Genomic DNA, 14,538 nt, shown 5'->3' with positions numbered 1-14,538 from the left:
CTCAGTAAGCCATTAGCATGGCACATAGCTGCCTCCAAGCCTCCATTTATGGTTTCTGGGAATTGAACTCAGGACCTCTGAAAAGAGCCGACAGTGCTCTTAACCGCTGAGCCATCTCTCCAGCCCCCAAGCCTCCACTTACGTGCCAGTGTCACTTCTCACCCGTGTCTATCTGGGTACCACTGGTCTTCTGGTGCAGGCCCTATCCCTGTCTAGGAGTCCAGGGTCTTCCTACAAACCTTTCCAGCTGTTGTCTCCTCTTTTTCCCTCAACCTTGGCTCGGTGCTCCTCAGCGGTAGCTTGCTGCCTCCCTCTCCAGCCTCTCCACACCATGGTCAGAAACCAGGAAAGAAGCAAGATTTCCTAACTCTGTGTCAGTAAAACCAGGGGCCTCCCCCCTCTACCACACCCCAGTATCTGTATCTGTGTCTTACTTCAATAGTAATTACAGTAAATGAGAAAATAACCAAACAGCTTTGGGTCTGATTACTAAAGAATGAAATAGGGTGAGCTTCAGCAGTAGTGGGAATGAAATCATCTTTGGACTTTTGTTTGGTTGAGACAGAGCCTCAGTGTGTAGCCTTAGCTGGACTGGAACTCTCTGTAGAGACCAGTTGTCCTTGAACTCACAGAGATATTCCCGCCTCTGCCTCTTGTATGTCAGGATTAAAGGCTTGGTCTACCACACCCAGCCATCTTGGATTTTTAATTTGCAGTGGAGCTCAGGTCTCTGTAAGCATCCTTGTCTGTCTGTCCTTCTGGGCCCTCGAGGCACTCCCTCATTGCCAGCTATGCCTGGGTTGGTTAATCAAATCATTTTAAGGGTACTTCCTTTTGTAAGAATTCTCTGGCCCAATCCCATTTGACAAAAAGGGTCCCAGTGCTTCTTGATTCCCCCCCACCCCCACCCCCATATCCCAGTGAGGTCCCATCCTGGGCCACCAACTGCTCACAGGGTTCCTGCACGGTGCCTTGTCCAGAAGGAGAGATGCAAATCTTCCTTAAAAGGCAGCAAATGTTTCTCACAAATAAAGCCTCTACACTTGTTACATAACCATCCAGGCCCTGGCAAGGCCCAGCCCCAGCACACTAGTACATCAACTGCCAAAGATCCAAATGTAAGCCAGGCACGGTGGCACGCCTCCATAATCCCAGTGAGGACGCTGAGGGGTGGGTGGGGGGCGCGGGATGTTGGGAGTTTGAGGCCAGTCTGGGCTACATAGTGAGACCTGTCTCAAAAAATGAAATGACATAAACCTTGAGGTTCTGACAGGTTAGAGACAGTGGAAAAGCTAGACTCAGGGTAGCAGATTAAAAAGCAGCACCCTACTTCCATGTCCTTCCAGACACTTTTTGGGGAGGAATAAGAGCCCTTGCTGATATAATTAGGGTGAGAACCTTGAGATGATTCCCCTCCTGAGTTAGAACAATGTTTCTTGACCAGTATCATTCTAAGGGAAGAGGAGGACACACAGAAGAGCACAGAGGCAAGGCTGTCACTGAAGGTGACAGCAGAGACTAGACCTGTGCCGCCACTGACTGGAGGAGGCAGGCAGCAGACAGGGGCCTCAACTACAGATTTAAGAAACCCTGGAGATATATATATATATATATCCCCCCCCCCCTCGAGACAGGGTTTCTCTGTGTATCCTTGGCTGTCCTGGACTCACTTTGTAGACCAGGCTGGCCTTGAACTTCCGAGTGCTGGGATTAAAAGGGGGGCCGCCACCATGCTCGACACTGGATTTTTTTTTTTAAACTTCTTCCCTTAAAATTAGGAGAGAATATGTTTCTTTTGGTTAAAGCTGCCCAATTTGTGACAATGTGTTATAGCAGTCATGGGACAGGCACACCAGAGATTAATGACTACAGTGTGTCAAAGAGCTTAAGAGTTCGGGCCAGTGCTCCTGGCAAGAGGCCTGTAGGGGAAAAGGGATCAAGACAGGAGGGCCAAGGGCTGGAGCTGAGCTGACGCCTAGCCCTTCACACGAGAGTAAATGACACCAAAGGCAACCTGAAGACAGGTGCTGGGGTAGGGGCTGGGATGTGAGTGTAGCTTTGGGAAGGTTTCCAGAACTGAGTAGTCCCCCATCCCTGTGCCCCACAAAACACACACACACACACACATACACACACACAGCAGGGTTTTTTGGTTTTGTTTTGTTTGTTTTGTTTGTTTGTTTGTTTGTTTTTAGCTAGAGGCTAAAACAGGATATACATCTTGGAAAAACATAAGTTCATACATCTGGGCAAAAGCAATCCAAACAGAAGTTTGAGGTGGACAGAACTAGACAGGCTGGAGAGTGGGGAGAAGCCAGCAAGCCTCGAGCCTCGGGCAGCTGAAGGAGCCTGGACATGAGAAAGTCTGTTCAGGCTTTCTCATGTGTGTGTGTGGGTGGGGAGGGTCTTGGAGAGAGGAAGGGCTCAGACTTAGACGGGAATCCCTGAGCTAACTGTACTAGAACGGACCACCAAAGTCAGCCTGACGTCACTATTTCCCAAGAGGCCCCAGAGTAGCCTGAGGGTTCTGAAAGAGAAGGCCAGAGTCTCCTGAGGCCACCTGCTCTCAGTTAAGGAACTTCTCTGGGCCTGTGCTCCTGGGGTATATATCTAGGCCGAGGGAGCCCATGTGGCATGGTCCTTTCTACTTAGCATCCAGGGTCTCTAGACTCATCCAGGCTTATCTCACACACCCCTTTTTATCTTAAGGATACAGAGTATTGCATACACGCAGAGGAGATGGCATGCCTCACTACTGCCCCTGAGGCAGATCTTTCCCTTCTCAGCCTCACTCCTCACCACCTTCCTCCAATGACTACCACAGCGCAACTGTGTGGGGTGATGAAGTCAAAAGACAATGCTCCGTCTAGGAGTCTGAGGTATCCATTCTGCAGGGTCTTTGCTACAGACTACCTACCCTCCAGGAAGGGCAACTCCTTTCAAGCACATCTTAGTCACACTGGGGCCTGGACCTTGTGAGGTAACTCTGTATCCTACTGCTAGGCCTCCAGCAAAAGGCACCTCCAGTCCCAGGCAAAGTCTCAGCACTCCAGGAGATGCCTTCCCTTCTCTGCCTGTCACAGGAGGACCACCCACCAGCTCTTTGGTCTGTCCTGGGACTCCTATAGGCACACAAATACATTTAGCACAGCTAACCCAAAATACTCTCAAAATGGAGGAGTGCCGGCAGCACAGAAGTACACTGCCACCCCATGTCCACTTCCACTCAGGGTACACAGGCTCATTGCCTGTTGGGCTGGACTGGAGGGAGGGGAGCAAGGCAGAATCTCTGTCAGTGAATATGTGAGAAACAGCCTTCTCAGGAGACAGCTTCAGCAAGACAAATCGTTTGAGGGGAACAAAGTCCATTTAAACCTTTCAGGGGGTGAGGGTACATCATTGGCCAGGGCCAAGGTACTGGGAACGCCTTATTTGCATGAAGAGGGATTCCAGGTGCTTGCTGGACATGACCGTATAAGGAGAGAAGTTTAACGTGGAACTTGCCGGGCAGGCTACGTGACCACCTCAGGGGTGGCGGAGGTGCGGGGCTCAAGGCTATGTGCACTGGGACATGCAGGCCCAAGGCAAGGAGGGACCAGTCCTACTCCTGCCTGTCTCAAGACTTTTGGGGTTTGGACACACCTCAACCTCAGGCCTGCTTCCCCAACCCTCTGGCTCCCTGGCCCCACAGGATACCACCTTGCCAGGACAAATTTTAAATTTACATGAAGTTCCACTTGCTCTTCTTTCTTTCTTTCTTTCTTTTTTTTTTTTTGTTTTTGTTTTTTTTCGAGACAGGGTTTCTCTGTGCTAGCCTTGGCTGTCCTGGACTCACTTTGTAGACCAGGCTGGCCTCGAACTCACAGCGATCCGCCTGCCTCTGCCTCCCGAGTGCTGGGATTAAAGGCATGCGCCACCACGCCCGGCCTTGGTTTTATTTTTAAGGGACTAGAGAGATAGCTTAGCACTTGTTGCTCTTACAGAGGACCTGAATTAAGTTCCCTGCATTTACAGGGGCAGGGGCTCATACTCCAATTCCAGGGATATGAGACCTTCTCCCTCGGTGGGCACTAGGCATGCACGTAGTATGCAACTACACATGCAAGCAAAACACATATACACACAAAATTAAATAAATCTAGTAAACATTTTTAAAAATAAAATTTCTGCAAGTACAGTTTTGGTTTCTTTTTCAGAATTGGATGTTTGTTCTACTTGATGTTAAGCAGTGACGTGCCCAATTTCTGTTTTTCCAAATGGACGGCCAGCTGTCCTAATACCGTTGGACTGGAAAACATTTTCATGCTCCACCAGCTCACTCACAGACCACGAATCTGTGCTCTTTTGCATACCCAGGGGATGCCGCGCAGGCACCGCGTCACCAGTACAGGCAGCTGAGGGGTGGGCCAGCAGTTCGCCTGTGGTCTAGGATAACCGAGACGCCGCCCTCGGGGGGCGGGGCTGGGGAGAGAAGGCCGAGACTCCGCCCCCGAAGGAAGGAAAATGCCCGCCCAAGTGAAGCCACGCCCACAGGCCCAGGCTTCTTCCTCCAGGGTCTGCGAAGCCAACGGGGCTTTCCCGGGGAGTAGTTATTTGCATAAATGGCCCCGGGGAGGAGCCTAAGCCATCCCAGAGGGCATTATTTGCATAGAGCCTTCCCACCCTCCTCTGCGAACCAGACACCACTTCCTCTCCCCGCAGGTTTCTTCGCTCTCCCTCCGCCTTCTTCCCAGACCTCGGCTTTCTAGTTCCGCGGCTTTCCGTGCCCAGATGCTTCCGAAGCGACGGCGAGCGCGAGCGGGGTCCCCACACAGCACCATTGCCTTCTCCGCGCCGCCTAAGGCGCTCTTCCCGAGTGTGGCCATCTACCTGGCCGAGCCGCGCATGGGCCGCAGCCGCCGGGCCTTCCTCACGCGCCTGGCGCGGTCCAAAGGTTTCCGCATCCTAGATGCCTACAGGTGTGCGGCTCCCGATGGTGGTAGGGTGCCAACCTCGAGGTGGGCTGGTATAATTATGCCCGTCACCCCAGTGTATGGACCTAACTGTGGCCCAGATCGGGGGAGGGCGCGCAGATGCCTGTGACGGCCAGTTCCAAGCCAGTTGGTACTTGGCAGTTGCGGTACAGTTCTCCAACCCGGAGTTACTCTTTTTGAAAGGATGCTATCAAGTGAGAGGCTTCTTCTTAAAGAGCCATACAAGGAAGAGTATTTGATGAGCAGTGTTTGCTAGCTGCCCTCCCTCCCAGTGAGCCAGCGGTCAAGGATGTCTTGAGTTTAAGTCACCAACCAGCTCCTGTAGAGAACATGACCAAGGCAATAGAGTAACTTTGAGATCGAGGATAATAAAGGAACTTGGAGCCTGTGTCCTTGTAATTGGCTAGCTTCTTTGCCACACCTCTCCCCCACCCCCAAATAATGCATCGGACTCACTTGAATAAGTGGAGATAACAATTTGGATTGTACATGGCTTTACGTTTTTTACAACAGCCTGACAAGATAGTTTGCGTTGGATTTCTCCAATGTAAAAGAAACATAGATACCAAGCTTTCCCAAGGACACCTAGAAAGCGTTTGCCTGCTGGATTTGGAATAAACAGGGCAAGACTCTCATGTCTTAAAATCTTAGCGGAGTGTGATGGCTGCCTGTAATTCTGGTGCAAGGGTGCTAGAGTTCCAGGTCAGCCTGGCCGACCAAGCAAGTCTCCAAACAGCCATTAGTGTGGAGGTCAGAGCCACCTGGCCCTGACCCCTAAGGCACCCCCCTTTCTCTTAGGCAGAGGGTGGCTGACAAAGTGCAGAGGGCGCTGTGGGATTTTAGGAGCAGAACAACAAGAGCCCCTGGGTTTCCTTCTCCCCCTCTCTCCCCCAGCTCAGAGGTAACACATGTGGTGATGGAGCAGACCTCAGCCAAGGAGGCCATCTGCTGGCGGGAGAGCATGGATGCTCGTCTTCCAAGCTGCCCCCAGCCAGCACTACTGGACATCAGCTGGTTTACCGAGAGCATGGCAGCTGGGCAGCCTGTCCCTGAGGAGGTCCGGCACCGCCTGGAGGTGAGCAACTGAAGGACTAGCTCAGATGGCATGGATGACTGGGTAGCAGGTCCTCTGTGTCCTCGGGAGGAGGTGGGGAGTGAGGGCTCTCCCTAGACTGCAGAGGCCCCTGGGAAACCAATAAAGTTCACAGCAGGGATTTGGGGGTGTGGGGCGCTGCACCATCACACCTTCTGGTCTAACCATTTGGGACTTACTTACTTTTAGTATTTCTAGGAGTTTCTTCCTTAGCGGGTTCTTGAGGATGAACTGAGTTGGTAGGGTTCTGATCTTGGGATGCTCTGAGGCCAGGCTGCTAGGAGACAGGAGGCAAGTTGCCTGACTTTAGAGACCTCAGTCCCCATCCCACGTATCTAGAGTTGAGGGGGTAGCGTATATGCCAGTCCTGCAGCCTCATGATGACCTGTGCCTTCTCCTTTTGCAGGTAGCTGAACCCAGAAAGGAGTCCCCAAGCTCAGTGACGATGCCAGCTTATGCCTGTCAGCGCCCCACACCTCTCACACACCACAACACTCTCCTCACAGTAAGCTGCATCTGAGCAGATGCTCTCCGCCCCCCCCCCCCGCACCCCGGGAGAGTGGGACATGGATACAGCTGATTAGTCGCTAAAAGGTGGAGGCAGGGTACCTTGTACCTTAACCGAGCGCCCTCCCCACAGGAGGCTCTGGAGACGCTGGCAGAGGCAGCAGGTTTTGAAAGCAACGAGGGCCGTCTTCTCTCCTTCTACCGAGCAGCCTCGGTGCTCAAGTCTCTTTCCTGCCCTGTCATATCGCTGAGCCAGCTGCAGGGGCTGCCTCACTTTGGAGAACATTCCTCTAGAGTAGTCCAGGTAGGTGCTGGTCACACTGACTGAGTGGAGCAAGGAGTCCTGGACCTGGTGGCACAGCAGGGGATTTAGTTCATTGCCAGTCCTGGAAATACGCGCTTGTGCGGGCTGCTGCTGTGCGGCCACATAAGCCATCTTTGGCACAGATTCCTGGTACCTGAGTTCTTCCCCTGCCCTAGGGTGGATGAATAAGTTTAGTGGAGGTTGCTCCTGGCATTGGTGTCATCGTTAGCAGTCCCTGGATGTCTGGGGTAATATAAGAAAGCACCCTAACATGCTTTTTTGGGGGACCTGACCTTGAGCCAGCCTTTTGGATATTTTTTCTTCAAGAACCCATAGTGGCAAAAGCCGCTTTTAGATCAAGTCATACATGTTTCTAAAGGAGGGGACCACATCACAGGTCCCATTGATTGTTGTTATTCCAGCCCTGGAGAGCTTAATGGCTAGAGCCCCTGGCACCCCAGCTGTGTCGTGCAGCTTTGGTTACCTCCCTCAGCATAGTGTCTCTTTCTCCCGACAACACAGAGCCCCTTTCTGAAGGGTACAGACAGAACTGCCTTGGGCTCAGAGTGGTGTTTTGTCTTCCGTCCCAGGAGTTGCTGGAACATGGAACATGTGAGGAGGTGGAGCAAGTCCGATGCTCAGAAAGGCACCAGACCATGAAGGTGTGTGTCGGGGGACGGGACAGATGGGACCCTGGCTGGGGTGCACAACTCAGCCCGCATCATGAGCAAACAGCCAGCAAAGGCCTTTTCACTCAGCCCTGGGGTCATGGAAGGTCACTAAGGAACGGCAGCTCAACTGACACCTGATAGGCACCAGCCTGCCAAGTGGAGACATGCCGGCAGAGCCTGTTTTGAGTGTAGGGAAATTTCTACATCACTGAGCACCATCTGGTTTCATGAATACATATTAAAGAGCACACTGAGCCAGGTGTGGTGGCGAACACCTTTATTCCCAGCACTCGGGAGGCTGAGGCAGGTGAATCTCTGTGAGTCCCAGGATAGCCAAGTCTACAAAAAGAAACCATGTCTCAAAAAACAAAAACCAGGACTGGAGAGATGGCTCAGAGGTTAAGAGTCCTGGCTGTTCTTCTAAAGATCCAGAGTTCAATTCTCAGCAACCACATGGTGGCTCACAACCATCTATAATGAGATCTGGTGCCCTTTTCTGGCCTGCAGATGTACATGCAGGCAGAGCACTTAGTATATAATAAATACATTTTAAAAATCAAAACAAGCCGGGCGTGGTGGCGCATGCCTTTAATCCCAGCACTCGGGAGGCAGAGGCAGGTGGATGGCTGTGAGTTCGAGGCCAGCCTGGTCTACAAAGTGAGTCTAGGACAGCCAAGGCTACACAGAGAGACCTTGTCTCGAAAAACCAAAAAAAACAAAACAAAACAAAACAAAAACAAAAACAAACCAACAACAAAAATAAAGAGCATACTGAACAAAATGTGTGCACTAGGGTGTGTGTGTGTGTGTGTGTGTGTGTGTGTGTGTGTGTGTGTGTATGCCTGTGAGCCCATGTTTGCGCCTGTCCATGCTACACGCTACAGTCAACCACCTTGCATTGCTCCACCTCTGTGGTCTGGGGCATCCTTCTCAGTGCTGTGGGCCTGCCTGTCTCCATGAGGCACTTACACCTGCGCCTCCTCACTGCTAACATGATATGGAGGCCACCTAGGTGCTTTGCTTCTATCTGCTCTGACACCGGCTGCCTTTCCTTTTGTAGCTGGAGATTGTCAGGTCTGTGGCCTGAGATTTGTGGCCTCCTGGGAGGGTGCTGTGGGACACTGTACAGAACAGAATACTGTCAGAGTGGCAGGGAGGGCTTGAAAGAGAGTCCTCCAGCTAAGAGGCCTGGCTGTGGCCGCGCTGGGTGGATCAGACATGGGGCCTGAGCTGGGGTGACCTTCATGTTGACATCAGTAAAGGAATGGTTTCTCCGTCAGCCCCAGCCCTGACGAGGGGTTCCTGGCCAGAAGAGGAGGAGTCACTGGAAGATGTCGGAGGTGTCTCTTCTCCACTCTGCCTCCTGGGCACCCCAAAGTCTAGAAAACATCCATGCCAGCAGGAAATTATCTTAGTAATTAGAAGTGTGTGTGTGTGTAGTTTGTTTGTTTGTTTGTTTTTTTTCAGAGTAGCAGATTGAGACTTTCTCAGACTGAAGCTGAGGCTGGCCTCAAACTAAAAACCCTCTGCCTCTGCTTTCCAAGTGCTGAGATTATAGGCATGAGGCCCTCCCTCCCACTTTTAAAAAGAAATAATATTGTTGTTATCTCAGTATTTTACTCATTTTTTAAATTTAATTTAAAAAATAGTTTGTTTATTTATTTATTTGAGGGAAAGCACACCATGGCACACATGTGGAGGTTCGAGGATAGCTTGCAAGGGTTGGTTTTGGTTTGGAGGACCACGCCTCACACAGCCCAGGCTGGAACACACTGTAACTGAGGCCTTTTCCTGCCTTCACCTTCCAGATGCTGAGATACCAGAGTGCCATGCTACATTCAAATCATGTCAGTTTCTTTATACATTTATTTAAATTACATACGTGCATGAGTGTGTGCTGAGTGAGGTGGCCACAGGTGGCAGATCCCCTGGAGATATAGGCAGGTGTGAGCTACCTGACAGGGGTGCTTGGATTTAACCACAGGCCCTCTGCATGAGTGCCACTTAAGCTTAATCACTGAGTTATCTCAACAGCCCTGGTATCAGATGTTTTGTTTTGTTCGAGACAGGGTTTCTCTGTGCAGCCCTGGCTGGCCTGGAACTTGCTCTGTAGACCAGGCTGGCCTGGAACTCAGAGATCTGCCTGCCTCTGCCTCCCTAGTGATGGTATTAAAGGTGTGCGCCACCACGCCCAGCTAGTACCAGATTTTGAAAGCCAGGTTCTGTTGATTGCAGTGACAGTGCTCTGTCTTACACGGAGTTCAGAGAGTCAGGGGAAACCGGGCTGAGGAAAGCCCTGGAAGGGGAGAGCTAAGAAAGCTCTTTTTGCCTCGGCTCTCCTACAAGGCAGCTCTGGTTGGTTGGTTTGTGGTCAGGGTCTTGCTTATAATTCAAGGCTGCCTTAGAATTCAAGGTCTTTCTGCGTCTCTCTCCTGAGTGCTGGGATTGTAGGCATGCAGGCCGCACCTGGCCTCCATCTTCTGGACACGCATCGGTGTCCTCCACTGCTAGGAAACATAGCCACTGAAGCGTTTGGGCTATCTGGGGACTGTCCTTGGTCTCATTGTAAAATTCCTGAGGAGAGTCTCTTGAGTGGTTGGCCCAAAGCAGGCAACATGCTTACTGCAGAGATCCACGGATTTGGCATTTGAACCCCTGAGAACAAGTTCTCCACACCCACTGTGGAGACACTGGTCAGGCCTCCAGTGTTTCTGTTGACACCACCCTTGGTCACTCTTCCTTATTTTTGCTGTCGAAAGGAAAGCACAAGGGGTGGGCGTGGTGGCACGCACCTTTAATCCCAGCATTTGGGAGGCAGAGGCTGGTGGATCGCTGTGAGTTCGAGGCCAGCCTGGTCTACAGAGTCCAGGACAGCCAAGGCTACACAGAGAGACCCTGTCTCAAAAAAAAAAAAAAAAGAAAGAAAGAAAAGAAAGCACAAATAAGCTGCAGGTGTGGTGGTAGGTTTTCCCAGGGAATGAAAAACCTGGTGAGCCTGCATATTAGGGTAACTCTTCAATGTCTGTTGTAAGCACAGGCTCGGCCTATGCGTTAAGGAGACAGACCTTCATAAAGGGGCAAAGAGAGCTTACTGAAGGTTTTTTCGCAGTTGGGCAGCAGAAATATGCTGTCATTAGTAGGGCTACTCTCTGGGTTTGTGGGTTCAGTCCCCTGTGAGAGTGGCTGGGCAGGCTAGACTCCAGGACTGAGTCCTTGTCCTGTGGCACTGGGTGTGAAGGCAACTCTCTCAGGGGTGTCCTCCGCGGGCTGCTCCTGACTAGCCATTCTTCCTCCTTCCACGTAGCTCTTCACCCAAGTCTTCGGGGTTGGGGTGAAGACTGCCAACCGGTGGTACCAGGAAGGACTACGAACCCTGGATGAGCTCAGAGAGCAGCCCCAGAGACTGACCCAGCAGCAGAAAGCAGGTGGCCTTCCCAGCGTCCCCTGGACCTAGAAGCTACACAGCGATGCCCTTAGTTCTCACGTGTAATGCGTTGACTCCGGGGACCAGCCGGTGCAGAGGGATCCTGGCCGCGATGAGGCGAGCTCCCTATGGCTTCCTCCCTGTAGCCAGGGTCCACCATGGCCCTTTCTCAGTGATTGTTGTCATAGCATTGCCACGGCGCCTGGGCCTCATGTTTCTTCCTGTTTGATTTCAGTTCATGTTAGGGACAGCCTTGGTCTGGGCTATGTAGCGTCTGGTGTGTGTGGCCTTGTGGTACCTATGGCTCCATGAGTGAAAATAACAGACCTTGGGTTTATTGCGCCTGGTTTGAGCCCACTCCTCTATTTGCTTGGTATGTGACCATGGCTTTCAGACTTACCTCTCTGAGACGAGGCTACTTTCTCTGGGAAACACAGAGGAATGATAGCGCGAAACTCCTGAGTGCCCATGGAAGCTGGCGGGTGATGAGCAGACGTTTTGGTCTGTGTAGCCTCCTGGTTGTGCTAGTGGTCCTGGCTGGAGTCCCTGCTGAAGGGTGCCATGGCCTGCCAGTGGCCTCCCCAGGGTACTGCCTGCCTCAGTTGCCTCTCCCCGGGGCTGGGCAGACAGATGGCCAGCAGCTTGCTGTGTGCTAGGTGTTACCATTCCTTGGGCTTAAACCTCCTTAACTGAGCATGGAGGGCACAGTGGAGCCCCTTTGGCCAAAGGAGAGGTGGCCAGTGGCAGACCTATCTTCAGCACAACCTTTTTTTTTTTTTTTAACTGAAGTGTTAATTCTAATTAACACAAGATTTATTTGTTAGCATGTATACAGTGTTCTGTCTGCATGTATACCTGCAGGCCAGAAGAGGGCATCAGATCCCATTATAGATGGTTGTGAGCCACCATGTGGTTGCTGGGAATTGAACTCAGGACCTCTGGAAAAAGCAGTCAGTGCTCTTAACTTCTGAGCCAGCTCTACAGCCCAAGCACATCTTTTTTTTTTTTTTTTTTTTTTAACCACCTTTTGGTTGCCTTTGATTAAGGGAGACTCTGAAACCTTAAAAGGGCTAGATGTGTCTCGCCCGTGCCCTGTGTTAACTTCGTTCTCTCATGTTGTTTTGCTGTAGTGTTGGGGATTGGACGTAGGGCTTTATAAGGCCCGTGGTAAACAAACTCTCTGCCCCAGCTGCTCTGTGTGTCGCCCTGGCTGGCCTGAAACTCTATATATAGGCCATGCTGGTCTCAAGCTCACTTGCTGAAGTTTTATAAGATAGTATGTTTGCGGGGGAGTTAGGTAAAGGGTACCAGGGATCTTGTTTTTTTCATCTGCATGTGAATCTACCATTATCTCAGAATAAGTATTTAAGTTTAAAAGAGGTGAAGCATTTGTAGGATCTCTCTCTGGCTCCGTCCTTCTGCCTTTCCTACAGCCCCTCAGCTGTGGTGGTGGCTACTGTGTGCTGGGGGTGGAGGGAGTGGGGCTCCACGGGAAAGACAGGCCGTGCTCCCCACAGGGCTCCAGTACTCCCAGGACCTGAGCACTCCGGTTGGGCGAGCTGATGCCGAGGCTCTGCAACAGTTGATAGAGGCAGCCGTGAGACAGATCATGCCCGGAGCCACTGTCACACTGACCGGCGGTTTCCGGAGGTAAGAGGGCCCACCATACCTTCTGACTACACTCCAGGCTCTTCCCTAAGGTAGGGACTTGAGTGATAGACACCCCTTGAAGGGAACATGGCTTTGTGTTGAGGCCAGAGAACCAAACTGTCTCTTTCAGGGGGAAGTTACAAGGCCATGACGTGGACTTCCTTATCACACACCCTGAGGAGGGCCAAGAAGTGGGGCTGCTGCCCAGGCTGATGGGCTACCTACAGAGCCAGGTGAGGGCCTCCAGGGCCCTGCCCAAGAACAACCCCTGACCAGCCTTCTGCCCTCCCAGAGCCATGGCACGCCGGGCCACACCTGCCTCCCCTCTCCCAGGGTCTTGTCCTGTATCACCAGTACCATCGCAGCCACTTGGCAGACTCCGCCCACCTTCTCCGGCAGAACTCCACCATGGATGCTTTTGAGAGGAGCTTCTGCATCTTGTCCTTGCCACAACCCATACAGGCAGCTTTAGAGGGGGCCCGGCATCCCTGCCCAACCCCCAAGAGAGCTGTGAGGGTAGATCTTGTGGTCACCCCCAACAGCCAGTTCCCCTTTGCTCTTCTCGGCTGGACTGGCTCCCAGGTAAGTCTGTGTAAGTCCTGTGTTCCTTGGTGGGCCTGGGCCTGGGGTGGGCCAGCCCAACTAAGGGCAGTTGTCCTTTCCCTGTCTCCCCAGCTTTTTGAGCGGGAGCTACGGCGTTTCAGCCGCCAAGAGAAGGGGCTGTGGCTGAACAGCCATGGGCTGTTTGATCCTGAGCGGGTAAGTTGCAAGGAACTAGGGTAAGAAACAGTTCCCATAACCCGAATCTGGTCCGCAGTCTCTAAAGTGATGCACGCTCCAAACAACATGTCATGATCCCAACCACACTATGTACAGTAACGTGGCCTGGGTACCAGCTACACTTCATGGTGCATAGCATGGGCCCAGCCACACTGCGTGGAAGCATGGCCTGGCCTGGGTACCAGCTATGCTGCATGGAGGCATGATCTGGGCCCAAGTTGCTATTGTTCTTTTTTTTTTTTAAAGATTTATTTATTATTTATACAGCATTCTGCCCACATGTATGCGGTAGGCCAGAAGAGGGCACCAAATCTCATTAGAGGTGGTTGTGAGCCACCATGTGGTTGCTGGGATTTGAACTCAGGACCTTTAGGAAGAATACACAGTGCTCTTCACCTCTGAGCCATCTCTCCAACCCCATTGCTATTGTTCTTATTCTTTGCAGAAGACATTTTTCCATGCCACTTCTGAGGAAGACATTTTCAGACTTCTGGGCCTCAAGTACCTTCCTCCAGAGCAGAGAAATGCCTGATCCCGCCTGCTGGCCGACACACCCACCCATCCACAAAAATGTGAGGGGCTGCCTCATGCATGACTCGGGAGTGTTTCTAGGCAGAAGGTACATTTCCACCCGCTGGCCTCACTTGTGTAAATGGAGCTTTCACATGCTGGGACATTGGCAAGGCGTGACCCCGAGTCAGGTCAACTTTCACCCTCCACACTCCTCGGGGTCAGGACCTCTGAGCAGTCCATATGTCGTGGAACTGGTTCTGATCCTGGTGTGAGCGTTGGATCAGTCCAGCTGTGGTTGCTGTGTCTGCTGCAGAGTGCCCCCTTCAGCGTGCCAGAAAAGATGCACATGCCCCTGCCCTGGGCTTGAGCTGATAGGGCAAGTATCATTCTGCTGGGAGGTGCCACACAGAAGCAGGAAGCCTGACTGAGTGCTGTGCTGAGGTATCTGGAGAAGGAGGCGGCCCAGGACAGGAATGTCCAGTGCCGCGGCTGTCGGTGGACACCCCCACCTGCAGAGCTGGGTACCAGCCTGTACCATACATACGTCATAAGCAGCGCAGCTCTAGCATCAGGGCCTCTCCCACAATCCAGCCTTGGCTGAGCCTGGCTTGCCCACCCACAAT

General features: G+C 52.1%; 1 protein-coding gene across 1 annotated transcript; it reads left to right on the top strand.

Annotated features, from left to right (window-relative positions):
• The first annotated feature begins 4,770 nt into the window (after positions 1 to 4,770).
• Positions 4,771 to 14,449, top strand: Polm (DNA polymerase mu). The gene is made up of 10 exons (XM_051165125.1): positions 4,771 to 4,958; positions 5,868 to 6,048; positions 6,473 to 6,571; positions 6,707 to 6,877; positions 7,468 to 7,539; positions 10,853 to 10,973; positions 12,490 to 12,622; positions 12,753 to 12,855; positions 12,956 to 13,381; positions 13,848 to 14,449. The coding sequence occupies exons 1-10, from the start codon at positions 4,771 to 4,773 to the stop codon at positions 13,932 to 13,934; spliced, it is 1,581 nt and encodes a 526-aa protein (XP_051021082.1). The 3' UTR covers positions 13,935 to 14,449.
• The last annotated feature ends 89 nt before the right edge of the window (positions 14,450 to 14,538 follow it).

The sequence above is a fragment of the Acomys russatus genome, chromosome 22, assembly GCF_903995435.1.
Source record: "Acomys russatus chromosome 22, mAcoRus1.1, whole genome shotgun sequence".
NCBI lineage: Eukaryota > Metazoa > Chordata > Mammalia > Rodentia > Muridae > Acomys > Acomys russatus.
Note: the sequence above shows the minus strand (reverse complement) of the source record. Positions and strands in the feature narration are given on the sequence as shown.

Coding starts and splice junctions, on each gene's coding strand:
- Polm (XM_051165125.1), top strand. CDS start 4,771: ATGCTTCCGAAGCGACGGCGAGCGCGAGCGGGGTCCCCACACAGCACC. Junction 4,959..5,867: donor CGCATCCTAGATGCCTACAG/GTGTGCGGCTCC, acceptor TCTCTCCCCCAG/CTCAGAGGTAACACATGTGG. Junction 12,856..12,955: donor TGGGCTACCTACAGAGCCAG/GTGAGGGCCTCC, acceptor CCCCTCTCCCAG/GGTCTTGTCCTGTATCACCA.